At 41.8% G+C, this 20,545-nt stretch overlaps 1 protein-coding gene across 7 annotated transcripts in view; it reads left to right on the forward strand.

Moving 5' to 3' along the window:
* The window catches only part of MARCHF8 (membrane associated ring-CH-type finger 8), a 96,141-nt gene that overhangs the window by 64,907 nt on the left and 10,689 nt on the right, over window positions 1-20,545 (forward strand). For 5 of the 7 annotated variants that reach the window (XM_054071537.1, XM_054071540.1, XM_054071538.1 and 2 more), the window contains 3 exons: window positions 6,829-6,879; window positions 17,387-17,466; window positions 17,766-18,611. In XM_054071537.1, coding sequence (XP_053927512.1) covers window positions 6,829-6,879; window positions 17,387-17,466; window positions 17,766-18,611 — 977 coding nt within the window. The remainder of the gene's footprint in view (window positions 1-6,828; window positions 6,880-17,386; window positions 17,467-17,765; window positions 18,612-20,545) is intronic. The other 2 variants (XM_054071541.1, XM_054071543.1) reach the window with 2 other exon arrangements.

Genomic DNA, 20,545 nt, shown 5'->3' on the forward strand with positions numbered 1-20,545 from the left:
AGTTCAGCACCTGGAATAAAGCTTGTTAATTCTCGTATGTTTTACTTCCAGCCTTGTTTTTTGCCTTCAGGTTGTTTTTCTGAGCTTGCCTCCCACTATGTGAAATGGCTTGATGTGAACATGAGTGAGCAAGTCAGTGAGCTGAGTAATCCACAGAGAACTTCCACTGAGATGGAAGATCTGAAATCTTATATTGGGTTTCTGCACTCATTCATGAGTTGCTGGTCACAGAGAGTCATATGGGATCATGCAAAACTAGAAGATACTGGACTATAGGCACGAGGCAGATTATTTGGATTTCTTTTTCAGTATTTATATTGGGTCTCCAGGAAGGCAAAAAAGGAAATAAGTATTGTGATTTCCATCATCTCACTCAGTTTCCAGTGTCTGGGGATAAATACTGCACAAGAGCATAGATGCCATTATTCTTCCCTTCAGTACAGCCCTAGCTGCATGCAAAAATAATTGACAAACCTTCATGATATTTCATCATATGTTGTGGACAAAAATTTGGAATGAGCAAGAAGTTTGCCAAGCATTGGCTTTATAAACTGTTAGTAAGTTTATTGTTCTTCTGTGATGACCTGATGGCTACCAAAGAAATAAAGGCCATGCTCATTTGATATGATGCAAAAATATCATTTCCTAATGAAGTAATCAAATGTTGGGTTCTGTGAGTTGTAAGATCTAGTGCTGACAAAACTTGTAATTTAACAATCCATTGGTTTTTACAGATTAATAAAGTAGTTCACAAAGCCTTCTCCCATTTCTTCCCTCTCGTTCTATCCACTTCAGACAATGTAGTGCACATACCAGTGTTGTCAACAGCAACAACCCCTCTCGCCAAATTAAAAGCATGTGTTATTTTTTTATCTCTGCTGTTCAGGTATAGGATTGCAGTGCAAGATTTGCATAAGTTGTGAGAAAGAGTTATTAGGAAATCTAACACAGTTATGAAATCTGACACAATGCATGGGAGTGTGTGGCTGCATGTTTTTAGAACAGCTGTGCATTCATGCTCTGATCATGAGACTTGATGGACTTTCACCCCTGGCTTGCTGCTTTGCCCTGCAAGGGTAATTCAGCTACTCAGCACTTGAGCACCTCACCATTTCTAGCAACACCATTCCATATCCCATTCTGTAGTTGTCATAAGATCTAAGAATTAGAGTTACTGCATAAAAGGGAGCAATTATTACTTATTAATTTTCTTTTGCTAAGTCTTTTATTAGGGAAAGCAACCATTTACCAGAAGACTTTTTTGATGGCAGTAAGTGATTTTACAAGATATTGATCTTATGCTTAAACTATCTTTGTACATTGCAATTGTAATGCACAAAATGATATTAAAATGTCTTTCAGGTTCCAGGTAGAAAACTTCGAACGGGCAGTGCCCTAGCCGGTCTGCCCTGCTTTGTTTAACTGTGTCTCTGTTGGCTGAGGCATTACTACCCTGCCTTATAGGGGGACCTGTGGCTGAGGCGTTGTAGTAAGAACACCATTACAACAAAGGGCTCTGCTCTTTATTACTGAGAATTTGATTGGAGAACTCCTGTCATTAGATGAGGCTCTTGACTCATTTTGTCATGTAAGTTAAAGTAACATAAAAGTTGTGTTACAAAATGGGGAATATAGTGCCCTATCAGGTCACTGTTATGTTAGAGAATTAGGACTTCAGAAAGCAGGTCTGTGCTGGGTTCATGCACAGCTATGGGTGGCTTTGGGAGAAAGGTGGACCCTCCTCTGCTGCCCTCTGTCCTTTCCCAGAGTGAAAGAGAATAAAAATCACCTTGCTACTAAACCATTAGGATCTGTCTTTCCATTTCTTTTCCAGGTGTATGGATAAGATAAAGATGGGTTTATTATTAGCCATACTTAGGACTGAACATAAGTTTGTTGTCAGAGATGTAGTCAGAAGGAGGCTGCCCAAGCCATGAGACTACTTCCTCTGTTGTCTTGTAATTATGTGTCTTAATGATTGAAAACACAAAATCCAAAACATTTTACCAAGTTTCTTTCAATCCTGTCAAGGACATCCAAATTGTTTTTCTTTAAGATGCCCACTTGTTGAGGCTACGTTAAGTCCACAGCCGAGTTTGAAGAAAGGTCAGCATGACGCATTGGTATCGTAAGTTCCCAAGAGCAGCTATGGCTGCCTGAATTGTTATCAGTGAGTGAGGACTCTTTTTCTGACTCAGGTGATAGAAACTGGTGTTTTGAGGTTCACAAGACTTCTGGGTTTGGCTGTGTAATTATGTCACCGGTGTGCTTAGTGGAAAGTGGATATGTTATGGTAGGAAAGCAAGGGTAAAATAACTTGAAGTGCTGAAAATGGAAGACTGAGGTAAAAGGAGAGGTGTCAGCATTTATCTTTCTGACCTGAGAAGGGAGATGTGTCATGCAGGAGTAACTAAGGAATGGTGGCAGAAGGGAAAATGAGCCAGCAAGGTGGAGAAGGCAAGATGAAGAGCCTTGTAGGAAAATAGATGTGAGCTGAAGCAACTGCTGAAGGAAGGAGGCAGTTCTGTTACTCAAAGGAAATTCAAGGGCAACACAGGAAAAGAAAGGTAATTGGAGGAGGGAGGCAGGGGCAAGGGTTCAGGCTATTGCAAGCAAGTGTATCCAAAGTATAGAGAAATATATTGATATGGAATGTGTAGCAGTTTTTCTGTTTTCTAGTCATTTCCCTGCTTCTGCCTTCTTCTCTGTTTCTGATCAGTCAGGTTCTGATGGGGACCTCAGAGCAGCAGCTGGCAGTGAGTGGCTCAGGAGAAGTTACAAGTTACACTTGTAATTTTTTATTGTGTAGATTTTCTTTTTAAATGCCTGCCAAATGGTTCTAGTTGAGTAGGATGATTTGGAAAGGCAGGATTCCCATTATCCCACACAGAAAGACTGATCTGCTAAAGTAGAGCGGTGCTTGCTTTAACTGGTGATAATTGTATGGTCCATGCTGGCAGATGCTGCATTTTTCTTGACCTTTCATTCAAGTGCAAACACTTCTGCAAGAGGGAAGGAGAGCTTGTTTGGAGCTGTAATTACTAGACTAGAATGTCTTACTGTGCAATGAGAACATACTGGAAAAAGTCTCTGAAGACCTTTATTTGTTGGGTAGTGATAATATCTTAATAGAAACTTAGCCTTGCCACTCTCAGGTCAGTCTTAATTTGTGAATAATTGGTAAAAGATGCCAGGATGAATATACCAGTGATGGGTATAGTTTAAAAAGTGAGCTTCTGTTTGTTTGCCTTTTAAATAATTTTAATGTATTTAACGTTTCTGTTCCTCACCTAGTAATTGTGCCTGTCATCAAAATCTACCTATTCCAGGAGCTCCTTTCGTGGCTTTACTGCTCTTAATGACTGGAAAACATACAGCATCGTTAATGTATTGCAGCATATGAAAACACCAGCAAGTGCTGGCTCTATTTAATGGCTTCCACGGTTCTTTTTCGTTCTGAAGGATAAATGTTTGTTATTTTATTTTTAAAAGAGAATTAAAAAGCATAGATTGACTTAATGAACTGTATTGCTTAGAGGTGTTCTTGTTACTGTTTAATGATTAAAAGAAATGTATATATATTTTTTGGTCCTTTGCAGAAGCTGGGCAAGAAGGTGCTGTACACTCCTTCAGCAGGGTTGCTACTTGAGTGGTCATAGTGAACTCAGAACTGCTGTTGCACAGCAAGATTCAGTTGTTTACCTGTTTTCAGCCCAACATGTTTTGAAGTCTGCGTCTATGTAAACTGTGAGACTTGGAGCAGCTGTTTCAACAAATGTCCCTGATTAGAAGACAAGCTAAGAAGAGTCAGGTGGTGTCCAAGGGCTGAAGCAGTTTTATCTGGGCCATGGGACTACTTGGTAGTTGGCAGACCAACCAGACTGGAAAATCTGTGTAAATTTGCAATTCTCTTGGATCTAGTAGCAGCTACTGGGTCAGTTGTCACTCCTTGAAAATATGGCTGAGTTGGTGCTCCTTCGCTATTCATCAGTCTAAGGAGCCCATTAGAGAATAGAATTTGGTCAACCTAGGCTAAGACCACAGTGAGTTTCCTATTTAGTTTATGGATGTACCAACTCTGTGCGGTAAAGAAACCGAAATGTGAAAGAGCACTTGCGTGGCCAGGGCTCCTCTAGAAATGTGTGCATGCATTCTGTAACCTTTAAGGGAACATTTTTCAAGATAGCTTTTTTTATTTAAGTGATCGCTCTTTCAACAACAAAACCAGCTGTTAGCAGTTGTCTACTGGCTGAAACCTCTGATAGGTATGTTTCCAACCAAAGATCAATAAAGTGAATAAAAGCATCTGTCTCTTAGAGGCTACTGGCATACATCAGATAAGATCAGTTCTGGGAGTATAGCAGAAAGAACATTTTTTCTGTAGTGCAGCTAAGACTGTTTGCTCTGCATCATTTACCGTGTTGTACAAATATGTCTTTTCCTCCAGCCTGTTCATGCTTATTGAACTTTAGCACATCCTTTTCAACACAGGTGCTGTTGTAAGTTCAGTCATGGTCCCTTGCAGGTATCTTTTTCAGCTAGACAATGGTATTCAGGCAGCATTGAGTTAACGTGTAGAACCTCTGCTGTGTCTAATTTTGTCTTTAGGAATTTTGCCCAGAAGCGTTTGACATCTAGGGCTGGATTTGACTCTGTCACCGGTGTGGAGCTATATGCATTGCTTCAAGCATACATCTTGGCCACAAGTCCTACACTTCACAACCATTTCTCCTTGTCTCGCACAGCCTTGCTTTGTTTACCTCTCAAGCATCCCTAGAAGGCCAAGCACAGCCTGCTTCCCCATACATCTCACACGTATACAATGACAAGTCTTTGTGCATGCCAGCTTCTGTTGGTCTCTTTTTGTCATAGCTTGAGAACATACCTGCCCCATTTTTTCTTCCCCCGTCTTCTGTAGTTTCAATGAACTTTTTTTTTTTCTGTTGCTATAGTTACACGGCCTTTGATGAAATCAGCTAGGTCCTTCCCGGTTGGAGTCAGTTCATAGCTGTACTGGTTCTGGCAGGACTTCCATCCAGTGTCAGTCTTCACATAAGCATCATATCTGGGTTTTTGAGGATCTTTATGTCATAGTTTCTGTTGCAGGAATACTGTTATCAATGTAACAGAAGCTCATAGTCATCTCAAAAATAAAACTCAGCCTTGCAGTATGCAAATCTAGCATTCAGGTCAATGGTAATTTAGGCAACAACTATGCCAGACCTTAAACTGATCCATGCTGATTTTTAGTTTGGCCATCAGTCAAAACTGGCAGAGAGCTCCCTGTCACTTTTTCTGAAACACTATTTTACAATCTTCTGGGTACTCAAACAGAGGATTTCAGAACACTGTATTTGCTTCCTCATGTTTTTAAGGGAGGAAGTGCAATTTATATCCACCAATTGAGGCAGTGCCCAAGACTGTGTTGAGTGGCAACGGGTGCTGTGAAGAAGGGACTGCCTGCTTTTGTAGGCACATGCTGCAGTTTTTGCCTGGCCTTCTTTTTTCTTGACGTAAGGCTTTGATGTTGGTCTGGGGATGTGCTGTAGGAAGAACTGTCTGGAAGCATGGGGATCTCAAAGCGTGGGTGTAAGCATCTGGGTGTCCTGGGCTGACTTGATGTAGACTTTAGGCACTGAAGGTCATTTGAACTGTAACGAGCCATAGGCAGGAGATCTGAAACCAGTGTGCTATATCCAAGCTAGTTTAGGAGTAACAACAGTTGACTGTTTTGGGGTAGTTTTTTATGTCTCTATTTCTCCTGCAGACTATGGATCTCAAGCTCTGTCTCATCCGTCAGTGCTAATGAGAACTTGAAGAGGGCGCAGGCAAAGCATCTCTGTTAGGTTAAATTCTCCCAGGAATAAAGGTGAAAGAGTTTGATTCCCAAAAATCCCATATGAAAAGATACAGTTCTAGAGAAGTTTTGAATGTCAAATCAATTTGCATCCCAGCTTCACAGGCTTGGAGGAACATAGATGCTAATCTGTAACCAAATATTATGACTTACCCAGTTTGTAATATTTGTTTAGAAAAAAGTTCTTGTTGGATTTCAGTCAGAAGAGTTTTTGCAGAGCAATTTCTAGGCTCTTCCCTGTGGAGCAATCTTGTCGGTTAGACTTATGGTAAACTGATGTTAAGAAATCAGGAACACATAAAGGATGAAATATCTCGGTGAAACCTACAGTTCATGTTGGTAGGAAATAAGATTGTCTTCCATATCAGTCAGGGTCTGAACACTGAAAAGTGAGTAACAGCTACAGTTGTCACTGATTTCAGTGTTGAGAATTGCAGCTTCTGCATTTCCATCTTGTATGATATTTACAGTTTAATTCTCAGTTCTGTGATAAGTAGGAAGCTCCTCAGTAATTCTGCTTTATGTCCTTAAGTGACATGCATGTGGTTATTTGCAATTCTTTCTAGACATCGCTGTAATGCTTTTGTTTTTTCTTAAGCAAGAGCTTTCAATTTCAGTGGTTGGATGTTTACCTTTAGGTGTAGATGAAGCAGGACTGAGAAATATCCTTTCCAAAACAGATGCCATTTGAGAGAAGGGCTTTGCAGTATTGATATAGAAAAGAAATAGTTGTTCTAGTATTTCTCAGTTTGTACTTGTCTTGCCTATGGATTGTCTACACGGTAATATCTTGTTGAGCAAGCAAAGCAGTTGAGTGATTATCATAAGTCAGGCTGATGTCGACAGAAGCAGCATCCTTAAAAGCCATAGCTCCAAGACTTTCTCCATGGACTCTGGTTTCTAATACTAGCTTTAAAATATCCTCCTAACTGTTATTTGTTGCTGCAGTGATCCTGTTCTTCCTCTTTCAGAATGAGAAGGCTTTGGGGCATTCTGTGAGCCGCTCTAGCAACATCTCAAAGGTATGTTCCTTGTTAAAACTCAGTCTTTGACATACTTGGGGATACTGGCATTTCTTTCAGTTCAGAACTGGGGTGATATATGTGGCAATGCAACCAGTAGAAAATGCTTCTTACACCTCTCTGTCACTGATAGTCACTCTTGAAACATTAGAACTCTCTGGTGTTTTGCAGACTCTCTTTACAGGTCAAATAAAATGGAAGCTACAGTAGGTTTTCTCTTTCACACTGTCAGCCTCCTTAGCTTGGTAGGAGCAAGATAGATGACGGATGCCTGAGATGTTATCTTGAGAGGGAGGAATCGCTCCAGAAACATCACCCAAGTATGTTCTTTTATACCATAAGCTGTCTGATGTAATGGTCTCTGTAAGATATGGATAGCTGTGCATCCTAAATATGTATTGGGTTATGTGCTTAAACATTATTTTATTGCCACTGCAACACTGAATTGTTGTTAGTGCCATGAAATGGGCATGACGTTGTAAGTATTTTAAAATGTTTGCTATTACAGTCCTTGATCTTGTAAGGGAAGCATGATGTTCTACCCATTCTAGTCACACTTCAATTGCTTTGTTATGCCATTAGGAAAGTAGTGTCTTCTGTCCAAGATAACTTATTACAATACATACCCTACTCCTACTTCTGAATGATAAATAAGATTTTTAATTAGCTGGAAGTGTGACACCTTTTGCTTACACAAGTACAATTGCTTAAAGCCTTCTTGCAAGCAAGGCTATGTTGGTTGCCCAGAATGTTTCATGGGGTTCATAGGCCTCAACTCTTTGTTGTCACAGTTGATGTTGCTGGTAAGAGTCACTTTTAATGAGAGACTGAATCATTATGGCTGTGACAATCTGAAGTGCCTTTTTTTTCTGTTCTGGGTATTTCAGGATGTAGGAAGCTATTCATGCCTATCTCTAGTAGAGGAAACAGTGGCTACACTTAATTTACAGTTTAAATGGGCACAGACAACTTTCACTTTGGAGCAGAAAGACAAGATTACTGAGTGTCTTAAATAGTGAGCAGGGCAGCTGTCCAGTGCAGAAAGTATTCAGCAAGCTGAAGGAGTGATGTTGGATTGTGTTTTGCATTCAGCATCAGAAAATGTGCATTCACAGAAAGGATTTTGAAATAAATGCCGTGTGAGTATAAATTCATATCTGTACTTTTCTAAAATGGTGTTGTGCCTCTTCCTGCTTACCATGGCCCTTCATTTCTTAGGGATCTTCAGTTGGATTTTCAGGCATTGTTCAGCAGAGATGGTAGTTTCATCATTGAGTGTCATTGTACTTCTCCCAGTGAGTCTGAAATTCAGCACGAGTCTTTTGGCAGCAGCAGTTGAGTACCTGTATGAAGCTGCACAGTTCATTTTCAATTCATCGAGAGTAGATAGTGTGGCAGGAAGGACCTTGCACTCTGACAAAGCGCTCCCTGACAGTGCTGGCCAGTGAGACGTCAGTATTTGCTGGGTGTTGCAAAAGCTAAAGCTCTCAAGGGAAGCAAAAGTTAGCTTTGCCAGTTTAGTGGGTGAGACTTTTTGGTTGCAAACATGAGCTTCCCAGAGGTATTGATGTTCTTACTGCTCCTCTGTAGCCTCTGTGTCTGATCCATTCCATGCATCACTCCACACTGAAGATCACTTCTAACAGGGGCAAAAAGTGGAAGTTCCACTGGTGAAATCATCGCCCTGATTTGCCTCATACATCTGAATGCTGTCTTGCACATCCAGGCAGTTCAGTGCTAAGCTACAATACTATTTTGCAGTCTACGGGTAGGTTGGCTGTTGCAATTTGTAGGACAAAACACAAAAGATTATAGTAGTGGGATGCTGCGTGGAAGCGTAAGTACATGGGAATATTTTTACTGGTTCTGAGATTTAATAGGAAAGTGCCTCTTATTTTTGCTTAAAATAGTGTAACAACCTGACAAATAAGGCAGATTGAATACACATAAAGGAAGAAATATGGGAATGCTTGGCTGCCTGTGTAACCCTTGCTGAAATCCTTGGAGCTTGTTGATACTACACCATTTTAAGAGGAGCTGTTTAACCAAAGTTGAGTTTAATCAATTATATTCTGCATTTCCAGATATGTTGATCTGTATGTGTACAGAAATAATGATCACACTTCCTGCAAAGGACTGTTTCAGCTGTTATTCTTCCACCCAAGTCTAGCTTACAGCACAGCAAATGTAGCAAATCTGCTACAAATGCTTGGCACTGATGCTTGACTCAAAGCCTTTCTAGTGCTGATGTGTCATTACGAACTCCCTGTGATTACTATGTGTCTTTCCACTGATCTCAGTTGCAAGGTGCACTATGAGTGGAAAGGGTTGAGTCACAACTCAGCCTCTGGCCAAGAGAGGATGCTGTGTTAGTCAGTGTGACCAAGGAAAGCAGTGCCCTAGGGCTCAAAGTGATCAAAGAGAGAGACGCAGACAGATGGTGCCACTGAAAATGAGATCAGCTGGTAGAGGTAGCAGGACCTCTCTGAACATAGACCCCAAGTGCTGGGACCAGGTGGAGCCATCCCTTGGGAGGGAGAGGCAAAAAGGCAGTTTGCCAAGAGGCAGATGCCAGGAGATGCTGAAGAGTTGCTGGTACATGTGGCCAGGACAAGAAAAAAAACAATCTGACTTCTTGGCTAGCAATGGAGGCCAGAAGCAGGAGAAAAAGAAGCAGAGAATAAGATGTAGAAGGATCCTGATTGGTGCTCTTAGGTTTTGTGCAGTCTGTTGCACACTAGGGGATGTGGCATTCCTCCAGGCCCTTCTTTGCTTTTTTGGTGTGTATATTTCAAACACTCCTTTTCAATCTGCTCCACATGAAACATTTGAATTTCTGGAATCCTTTCTATGTTTGTTTAGGAAAAAAAAAAAGAAATACCACTGAAGGCAGGTTGAATTGATTTAATCATGGGACTTTGACTTGTCCTGATTCAAAACTTGCCCTGTTCAAGCACAGCGATGCTGATTGAAACACCCTGAACTGGCGGATGGATATGCAGCTCAGTTCTACATCTCGACTCTTTACTCTTTTACCAAAAAGCTACTGTTCACTGTTAAGTGCCTTCATCATACAAGGCACATGGACAAATAATTAAACTTTATAGAGGCTTTATCCTCTAAATGTAGATGAAATTGACCCTAAAATACAGCTAGTCACTGATCTAAGAAAGGTTTTTTTCACGATGGTTGGTAATGCATGCCCTCTGCTCTTTGATAAAGGAATCGTGCTTATAAACAGATTAAACAAGGTCACTAACAAAGCTGATCTGTAAGCAGTTACCCTCAAATTAGTGATATTGTTTCGCTTCAAAGTATTGGATATATCCTGTAACTGATGATGTGATGTACGAAAATATCTTCAGGTCATATGTGTGATGTTCTCATCACGTAATTGCTCTGGAGGAATGAGTTTAGTGTAATGAGAAAGCACTTTGTAGTCTTATTTTTCTGGCCCTCTAAGGGGTAAACTCTGAAAATGCTAATGCCAGGATCATAACAAAGGAATCAAAAGTGCAGTCCTTAAAAAATGTAAATGCTTTGTCTTTTCTGAAGGCCTGTACAGTTTTATCTTTTGAGCAGAAGCACACTATAAAGTATTAAATTATTCTTGGGCTGAATGGCAGCCAGTGCAGACACAAAGTGGTAGCCTAAGCTTGCTATGAAATTTAAAATCCATTTAGGCTGTTCATCAGCTTGGAACAGATTTAGAAAAGCATATGAATATACACGTCCACTGTTGCCTGAAGCTTTGATGGATTCAGTGAGCGTTCGTCCATAGAAAAGCAGTCCGGGTTTTTCAGTTGCAGAGCTTAGCTATCCTGTGGTCTGTCAGATGACCAAGGATACTGCAAAGAACTGCTGCTTGAAGGTGTTTTGTTCAGGTACATGAGCCTAGGGGTAAGGAAAGAGAAGTTTCTTCAAATAAAAAAAATAAAAAAACCAAACAACTTCTACTGAGCTACTGGGGAAAGCAAAAAGCAGGAAAAATGGTGTAGTGTGAAGATTAAGGTATGGTCTTTTCCCCACCAGCAAGAGCGAGTAATCTTGTGCTGAGACACAGTGCAGTCGTGTTTGTAAGGAGCAATAGGCTGCCTGCGCTGTGATAAATCCCCTCTCCTGGGTCTGGATTCTTAATTTCATATAGATATGAGGGCACCCTGTAAAGAAGGAACCTGTAGGAGTTTTCTTTCCTCTTTTGTTCCCTCAGTCCATTCAAGGTATTTTGAGGAAGATTTTTAAGTCAAAGGGCTATATTTTTTTTTTTATGCTGCTGGTCCCTCCAGAACCTATGTAGTTGTTATTAGGTTCAGTCAGCATTAATACTGTGCTTTAGGCAGGCTGAATTGCACTTGGGAAGATTTTGAAAGGGTAGCCTCCTTTCTCTAGTGCCTTCGGCTCTGGTATCTCTAGAGGAAGTTCCTGCTGTAATTCTCTTTTAAATTTCTTTAGGAAGAACAAGAGGACACAGACTTCAGCTTCGCTCCTGGTTTCTAGACAAAGTTTTAATTATAGTCATATACTTTATAAGTGTGGAACAAAGTTCTTCCAGCAGCTGACTGCTGGTTCTGAGATACCTCTTTCCCACATCTTCCCCCACCCACCCACTTTTTAAGCACTCTCCATTCTAGCAATGCATCTTAGCCCAGGTTTAGACCCTTGATTTTAATATATGCTGGAAGTCAAAATGGCATGAGTCTAGTAGAGAGAATTTAATGGGCGAGACCAGAGCTTATGGATGTTTGATCGTGCCGTGTTGATATTCAGGAAGAGCTTTCAAAAATAGCCCATCAGCAAGGTTATCTGCCCTTCACAACATCCAGTCTGTCTGCAGGTGGCCTGTTCTGGCTGTCTCAAGTTTCGGATTAGTACACTCAGCGCCACTGTTGGTCTCATTGTACTGCTGCCCGGGTGTGCTAGTTCACCTGGAGGCCTCCTTTAACATACATGCAGTGAAACAACCGTATCTGTTCCACAGATGGGTGTTGGAGACTTTACAGTGGAAGTGCATTTTAGCAAGAGTCCTCAGCCTTGTGTACAAGGAATACAGCATTTGCTGAAAGCATAAAAATGCAAATATGTTGCATCTTGGTGGATGGCTGGAGCCAAGCAATTTTATTTGTTCTACAGTGGCTACAGAGAAATGATAGATGTGTCCCTTGGGTCTCAATTAATTGAGACCTCCCTGCCTGCCTTCAGCCCAGGCTCAGGACTTCTCAGCAGAGCAGGCAGAACTAAATTTTGCCACTGTGGGTGAGGTGGAGCTGGGGCTACACCTGTCAAAGGGAGGGGACGTGAATGGGGGAAGGGGTTGCACAGGCAGTCAGATTCCCTGGGTCTCTTCCCTATATGAAGAATAGCCAGGTTAGCTATGGACTGCCTTGCCGTGCCTCGTGGTGCCTTTTTTTCCACAAGGCCTCCATCATTGTTGTTTTCTTTCCTAGATCAGTCTCTGTACCTAGTTCCTGACAGAGGAACAGGTATGGGTTGGTTGGTCTTGGTTTCTGTGGTGTAATCTAAGGGAGGGAGCGAAGCCTGAGGCTTTTGCTGCCTCTGGAGATGTACTGTGCAAGATAGGTGTCTGCCATGCCCATATCTAGCAGCAGCCTTGCACATTTAAATAGGATCTGTGTGAGAGAGATAAAATAGTTCTTTGGCAATAAATTCTTCTAAAACACAGAGTGTGATAACCATCCCTCTGATTCTGTCTTTCAAATGTACTTCTGCCACATTTGTCATTGGGATGTGTTAATACCAGGAGAGACAAATCTTATTCAAACAAAATTCCTAGTGACCCATTGCAGATTGCTGCACTGTGATCTCAGTGCTGAAAAAGCATCACAGGGCAGAGAGGGGTGGTAAAGGAAGTGGGCCTCAGTCACTTGTGCTTGGGACAAGACAGTTGCAGGACAGTGGTGAGAGATGTCTCCACTTGCAGCTAACCGTAATAGATGTTGGCTCATCTATTTAATCCTCAGAGGGTCTGGTGGTAGTTGGAGTTAATTCAGTGCGGACAATCATCACTATGCTCTTGTTCTTCTTATGGGGGAGGCAGACAGAAGATGCTGCAATGGTCTAGTGGCATTTGAGACATTTATTAGCATCAGTCTTTTTGACAGCACATACAGCTACCTTTCAGGATTTTTATTGCTCTCTTATTTAATTTTTTTTTGTTTTTAGCTCAGCAGAAGGGCTTGGTTTTGAAGTGGGTTCATCACAGTTTAAAATAAAGGCAAACCCGTAACCAAAATGCCAGATTGAAATTTGGGTTGTGGAGTGTTTGGCTCCTTGCTCTATTGCTATATTTGTATTTGTTTAAAGCTCCTTCTGCTGTAGTTCCTCCTAAGTAAAAGATTTAAACCTTTGCTGCTTTTCTCTAACTCTTTGTGTATAGTGCTTAATATGTTAGTTCCAGGTCTTTAGCTGAGACTTCTAGATGGGTTTGTAGCACAAATAGTAGGGTCACAGTACTGGTCCTATTCACGTGGCAAACCTTTCTTTGCTTCCTTCAAATTTCCAGTCAGTGGAGGAATTCTTCTGGAGTTGCTTCTAACTTTTTACCTTCAATGAATAATTTAATAAGATTTTTTTCAATGTGACAGGCCTTGCTCTTTAAAAGGAGGTATAATTGCTAGTACTTGAAGTGCAGCCGAGAGCAAGATGACAGCAACTATACCCAGAAGTGCCATCTCAAATAAGCAGGTTACCTTGGAATATACCCAAGCCATTGACATGTTCACTATGGCTCACTTCAAAGACGATTTTATTTTCTGAGGCAGAGTTGGGGGTTTCCTTTTAGTGTGCAGCATGTAGTCACAAGTAACTAATTTGAAAAGGCTGGGTTCCTTCACCAACAGGTCACACTGTTCATGAGGTGGAGACAGAATGAGAACAGCCAGCTGTGACATATGTACATACGTGCACACACACACATACATATATATAAAGATATGTCTACCTTCCTGATCTGTAGGCTTCCAGGGGTTGCTGCCTTCAGAGTCACCATGATTATCTAAACACCAGTGCAGAAGGCCACACTGTGACCTCACTGAATTGCATTAGATGGGAATATCAATATACGTAATTAACTCGTGAGCTATTTTAGGCAATCAGTCTGGCTGTAGCTCCTAGGGCTTGTCGTTGGAGGTGGTGCTTCTTCATGCAGAGGGCATGAAAGTCCACAGAAATTCAGCAGGTGATTCTGGAGTTAAAAGGGTCGAATTCAAGTTGTCAAGGCTTAGGCTACCCATTACATAATGAACATGGCAGAAACCCCCTGTGACAAGGAGTGCTTTAAAACCTGCTACTGCTGTTGCCCAGCATAAGTAGCCTGTTTAACCAAAGGTTGAACCGCTGCTTCTGGGGCATTAAGGATGGTGTGTGTGCCAGAAGCTGCACAGTGCTGAAGGCTTTGATTGCTTATTTTCCCAGCCTCTTCAGAACTGAGCCTTGCACGGGAGTAATGTCAGAGCTCCAAGTAAGCTGGATCCATCTCTGTTTCATTCACACATCATGTTGGCTCTCCTTTGCCTGTTCTGGTCCAAGACAGCCAGTATTTCTTCTTTCCTGTGGCATCTCTCTGCCTGGTAGCTGCTGGGTCTGAGTCAGTAAACCCAGCTGTTGCTGTGTGGACTGGTCAGTGTCACCTGCCTTTAGGACTGGCAGCTCTTACTTCTTGGGATCTTTGTAGCAGCTTGCATTTTACTGTGCTTTTCCCTTGTCAGTGAGTTGCACCTCACCGTTAGAGGCTCATCGCTGTAACCAATTCATAGTCCTCTGGCATCTGAAGCTGGGGAACTGACAGGCAATAAACAAGCTCAGTAAAAGAAGTGGTTAGTTTTATCTCACCGTACTATCCTAATCTGATTTGCAATGCAGCTGTGTAAATGGTTCTGTGAGCAAAAAGCATGAGATGAAAGGACGGTAGAGTCCAGAGGCTCACTGAACCGTGGCTTTTGGTGGTAGCCACGGTTCACGTTACCTTAAACCAAGGGTGGGGCATAACTTCCTCCAGTGTTTTGTTTTTCCACTTTTTGGTGCCTTTCGAAGTATGTTCACTTCTGCTCACATTTTGGTTGCATTTGCATTATGTCTAATAGACGGAGCAAAGGACTTCCCATACTGAAGCGGGAAGACAGGAGGAAAAGAAGGTGCGCTCGAGATGTGGGTTTTTTGCAAACTGTCCTGAACAATGCTGTAATCTAGAAACAAAATAGTGAGCTTGAAATGCAAATGAAATTCCACAATTTCTTGTATATCCCAGCCTTTTGATTTTTTTGACACAGTCTTGGTGTGAGTATCAAGAAACCAGTAACATGGATTTAGTAGGGAGATTTTACATCATTGCATCTAGTCATCTGCTATTAGATTGTCACATCGTATACAATGCTGTCTTTTTTTGGAAAGCTTCATTGCTAAAGTGAAGGAGTAGAGAGAGTGGGTTCATAGTAAGCAGGTTACCTTCTGTGATTTGCTTATAATGTAAAATCTGTGACAGATTTATCAATTGATTTGTGACTTCAGTTCCAACAATATATGGCTCTGTTTCCATGGCAGAATGCAACATGCTGTTTTACTGGTTCAATATTTTGCTTTTAGAAGATTGCTAAATATGTCTTTTTAATTAATTCATTACTTAAGTGTTATTAATTTGTATTTGCATAATTATAGCAGCAGATTATAGTGTGTCAGGTCTTTCACTAACTTGTCAGTCTTTATTAAATGAAACTAATTAGTGCACAAATTGTTTTTAAAAGATAGGGATGTACCTACCTCTAGGAGAGGTTAAGTTTCGAATAGAGAGCAAATTTGCAAGTAACACCTGAATTCACCTCACTGTGTAATCAGCATCCTATATTATTAGCACACGTGCAAGGGGTACAAGATGTAAAGAACTGTAGTTTCAAGGAGAAAGCAAATAATTGATCTTGAAGGCTTTAATTTGTTTTGTCACAGTCATAACAGTTCCAGCCTGCTTTCTGGCCCAAGGTTATTCTTCTGGTTTTCATTCTATACATGTACCTGGCAGGGTAGGATGGGAAATAAGTTTCAGTCTCTTGCTACAGACTGAGAGGTGTGTGTTTGAGGCTTGCCTTTGACTCTTGCATACCCAGCTGTAAATGGATACTTGTTTTTTCAGGCTCAGTGCACCTGAGACATCCCAGTCTGAGGCCAGACACGCTGCTCTTTTTTAGTGCTGTTGGCTAGAGAAACAAAATCGTAACAAATGGGTCCTTTAACACAGGAAATGATGGTTGTATCTGTGTTTATGAAGTAGCACGTGTGTCCTGGTACACCCATCTTCTCTCAAAAGGAAACAAGAGTATATTGTGTGTCAGGGAACCTTGCCTTGGCTATGAGAGTGTAAAAGCCTACAGTGGCCTTGTTTAAATATGCCATAGGGGCTTCTAATAAATTAAGTATAGAATTGAAGAGACCTGAGACAAATACCATGTTTGCATGTTGCATTATGACCAGAAATCATCAAAGCAGTGATGACTGAGCTTGCTCCGGCATCCCAAGCTGAAGTACAGGGCTGGGCACAGCATGCTTCTGTGGCGACATACCTTTCATGACCTGAGGTCCCTCATCATCTGGCTCTGTGCTTGCCTGGCCCGCGTCTCTGCTGGCTGTGTTGGTTTTGACTGCATTGTTACTTCCTGGTTTCAGGTTTTGTTTTACACATCAAAACAGCTGTAAACCTCTGCTTGAATTTTGAAACGTGATCAGTGTTTTACAGCGGCGTGTGAGTTGCAGAGCCTATCCTGCAGCTATGGAAAATGGGAGAACCAGATTTAAAGATTCTTTTTTACAAGGTTATCAATGCAAGTTGTCTCCTTGCCAAAACCTCTAGGAAGAATCCAGAAGTTTCGTTGGTGACCTACAGAATAGCAGCAGAAAAGGCCTCGTCAGAGTAAGAGCAGAATGAACGGTCTCAAAAAGTACAAAGAGTACTTCAGGGAATGGTCTGGCTTGGCAGATGGTGCTCATGTGCATATGCTAGTATGGGAAATAAGTCCCCAAATAGTGTCTGAGTTACTGAATTACTGACGGTTCTGTCTCAAAAAAAATAACTCAAGCCTCTAATCTCTTGTCATCATTGTAAGTGGAAGGATTAGCTATTGTGCGGTAGTTTAATTCAGACTAGTCTATACACACACCTCCAGCTAATTATTCTAATTACTGTAGCATTGCTCATTTCCTGAGCTATTGTTCTGTGCGATGTTTGATAGCTGGCAGGTTCCCTCCAGAGATGGCTGTATTTGACCTTGGGGGAAAATGTTTCTGTTCTGATTGCTACTTTTCCCAGGATGAGGCTGCCTGGCCTCCCTTTTTAGCACTTAAAAAGACAGTAAAGTCACTGCCTTGCAACTAGCCCTCAAGTATCTAATGTAGAGTGATATCTGACTCCATATGGTGTGTTTAACCCTGAAGACAATTGCTGTGCATAGGAAACTCTTCCAACTTGTGAATTGCTTTTTGTTTGCCTGTTTTCGTTTCACTGCAGGCTGGAAGTCCAACCTCTGTCTCTGCCCCTCATAGCTTCTCTCGGACTTCTGTTACACCATCCAATCAGGACATTTGCAGGTAAAGTGTGTTATTTGCATGGCTGCAATGAGGCTCGTTCAAGGTTCAAATTAAGAAAAAAATGAAAAAGCACGTATATGGGGAAGTAAGTGATATGGGGTTCCATTTGTAGCACTCCATTTGTTTGACTTGACTGCTGTCTAACACTGCTTCGTTGAATCCCACTTACTGTTTGGCCCCCGCTATGTTTGCCATTCCCACACTAGCCATAATTCTCATTTCTTCACCTTTAATTATACGTGTTCTCTTATGTAATTGTTTTTACTTTCTGTGCTTTTATTCCACTGTTCTGCATGCAGTTCCAGTGCAGTGTTTTCTGAGTGTTGTCATCACAGTCCAGTGCAGTCTGCTGTTGTCTTGAAAAATCCGCACTGCCAGAGCCCTCTGACACAAGGGGTCACTGTGACAGTAATCTGTCAGGACGCGTTACATGCAGCAAGGAGAAACTCCCGTGGGCAGGATCGGGGCCAGGCACTCAGGTCTGCTAAGAATGTAAAGCCCACTCGCACTCTGAAATTCTCCAAGTCCCTCAATGACGTGGACCAGAAGGCGCAGGGCACCAGTGAGTGCTTTGACTATGTGGAGCGAACACGCTCAGAAGGCAAATTGACCCCGAATCAAGAACAATGTTTAAGGATTAACAAATTTCATCTTAAAGAAAGGAAACCAATCAATCTCAGGCCTCTTTCTTTTAGCAATTCTAAGCACTCCTATATCCCTTCCCTTTCCAACTACTCGAGTGCATCAGGAGGAGCAGAGAACCACAACGCTGTACACATCCCCTTGCTGGAAGACAAAGTGGACCATGACACCTCAAGGAGCAAAAAACTGTTGCGTTATCTTTTTTCCTTCTCCCACACCTCCAGCACCAGCAGCCTGCACAAGTTCCACGAATTGGAGAGCTATTCCAGTCACTTCCAAGCTGAGAAATCCTCTAGTGTGCTGGTGGAAAGCACAGACTTCTGCTCTGATGATATGGGAGACGATGATGTCTTTGAGGACAGCACCTCAGTGAAACTGAAAACAAAAGAGCAGCGGGCACCACTCTGTTCAGTTGAGAAGGACAGTGACCTTGACTGCCCTTCCCCCCTCTCAGAAAAATTTCCCCCTCTCTCCCCTGTTTCTACATCGGGGGATACCTGCAGGTTGGTTTACCAGAGAACCACCTACCTTCGAGCCCTCCCATGTGCGGTGGTAACCATTCTGCTTTCCCCTACCTTTGTACTGTTTCTGTCTTTTCTTTCACCCTGCCATCTTGCTTTAATATGTGTGATTTGAAGCATGCAGCCCTCTTTCTGCTGTCCTGCATCCCTCCGATGCACTTAACAAAGGCTACTAAGCAGAAGAATTTCCTTTGTAGTCATATAAATTATCTTGCAGTTTGTTTCCAGTTTGGGGTTCTGAGATAGTGTTTTTTGCTTGTCAGTGCCCAAACTGGGATTATCATGAGAGAATCAGCTACGCATGTTAAAGACCAAGCTGAACATATCTTACCTTTTAATGAGCAATGTGTTGTCCTTACAGTCACTGCTGGTTTGGGTCAGAGGGTGGAGAGTCAGGAGGAAAGAGGCTGTTTGAACATTGCTTCAGAGATCAGGTTGACATAGGCTAAAGTTTGGGTTTGTTGTTTATTGGGGTTTTTTCCACTCACAATTTGTATCTACCACATTCTTTTATTTGTAAAGGGCTTTCTGGATGTATTAGCCAAAAGGGGGATCTGAGCACTGGATGTTGGTGGTGGGCCTGTGTGATGTCCATAGTGTGAAGTCCAAAAAGTATGGGTGTCCTTGTTCCAACTACAGAGGATTAATTATGTGCACAGGTGGTAGGAACAGCCAGCTCCAGTCTGTCTTCATAGTGACTTGTCTGCAGGGCTGCTCCATCCCAGCCCCAAAATATGGCTGAGGAGCAGAAGTCACCAAGTCCAGGAGCAAATGTCCTATCCTTCAACTTAGAATTTTACTATCCTAATATTTCTCCTTCCTGACATTGCTTTCTGAAGCTCACTTTGTGACTACTTGCCAGTATTATTTGATTTCCTCCCTCATTACCCACAAAATCTAGTTCCGTACTGGCTTGTCATCAACAAGACAGTCTTGTAATCCACCCACTCCTTCATTTCCACTTGCCAGCTATCAGCAAGGTCGCAAGAGGCAAGATGCTACACATCAGTAAGAGATTTCAGTAATAGACAGGAATGGCAGCATGCCAGAGAGTATTTCACATATGCTTAGTAATTTATTCATTTCCTGTACCATCCCCTTTCAATTCATGACCTCTTCCACATGGTTAGAAGGACTTAGTGATGTTTGATGCAACCCAAAGGTTGTGTATAAATTGAAGCTGGAAATCAAATTCCAGCACCTGGTAGTAACACTGTATCATGTGTCCTTGCTGTCTGTACAAGTTAGGCTGGAGGGAAATGGGGTATTTTGTAGAACTGAAGCTTCCTTAACAGCTCTTGCAACGTCAGAATTGGAAAACAAAAACATTAGTTCATTTAGAGTAGGTGTATTTGGGGGAGATTCAGTGTTGTAGCCTTGCAGTGTGGATCTGTCTCTTAGCAATTGGCACTAGAAATAATAATTTCTCTTGTGCAAAATCCAGGCTAAATTAACTCTTCATAATACTAGGGTGGGCTGTTTCACCATTGGTTTGGGAATTTTGTGTTATCTTCTGTTTCAGATCGTAATCCATGAGTAGCTGTACCTCTCTGTGCATATTTTGTCTTGGGAAGTGATGTCTGATCTGTTTAAATGCTATTTTCAGATAAGTGCTGTTGTTCTAGATGAAGCGTTGTCATTTCTTACTCTGTTTTTTCTTTTGGGTACTGCATTTCTGTCAGGCTTTGTGTGTCTGCCTCATCCGTTATAAAGCAGCTGTCTAGTTAGCAGTGTCTGTGCTCAATTATTTTGTGCCTGTGTATGTGCTTGCGCAGCAATGGAGTCCTTTAGTTTTAGCTCCTTTATGGAACACATTGCTTTGATATGTATGTCTTGGAATCCTCAATGGACAACTGTGTGCGATCACAGATATGACTCGCCTTGTCCATGCACTTTCTTCTTCCTCTTTTCCTAAT

The sequence above is a fragment of the Cuculus canorus genome, chromosome 7 (assembly GCF_017976375.1).
Source record: "Cuculus canorus isolate bCucCan1 chromosome 7, bCucCan1.pri, whole genome shotgun sequence".
Lineage (NCBI taxonomy): Eukaryota > Metazoa > Chordata > Aves > Cuculiformes > Cuculidae > Cuculus > Cuculus canorus.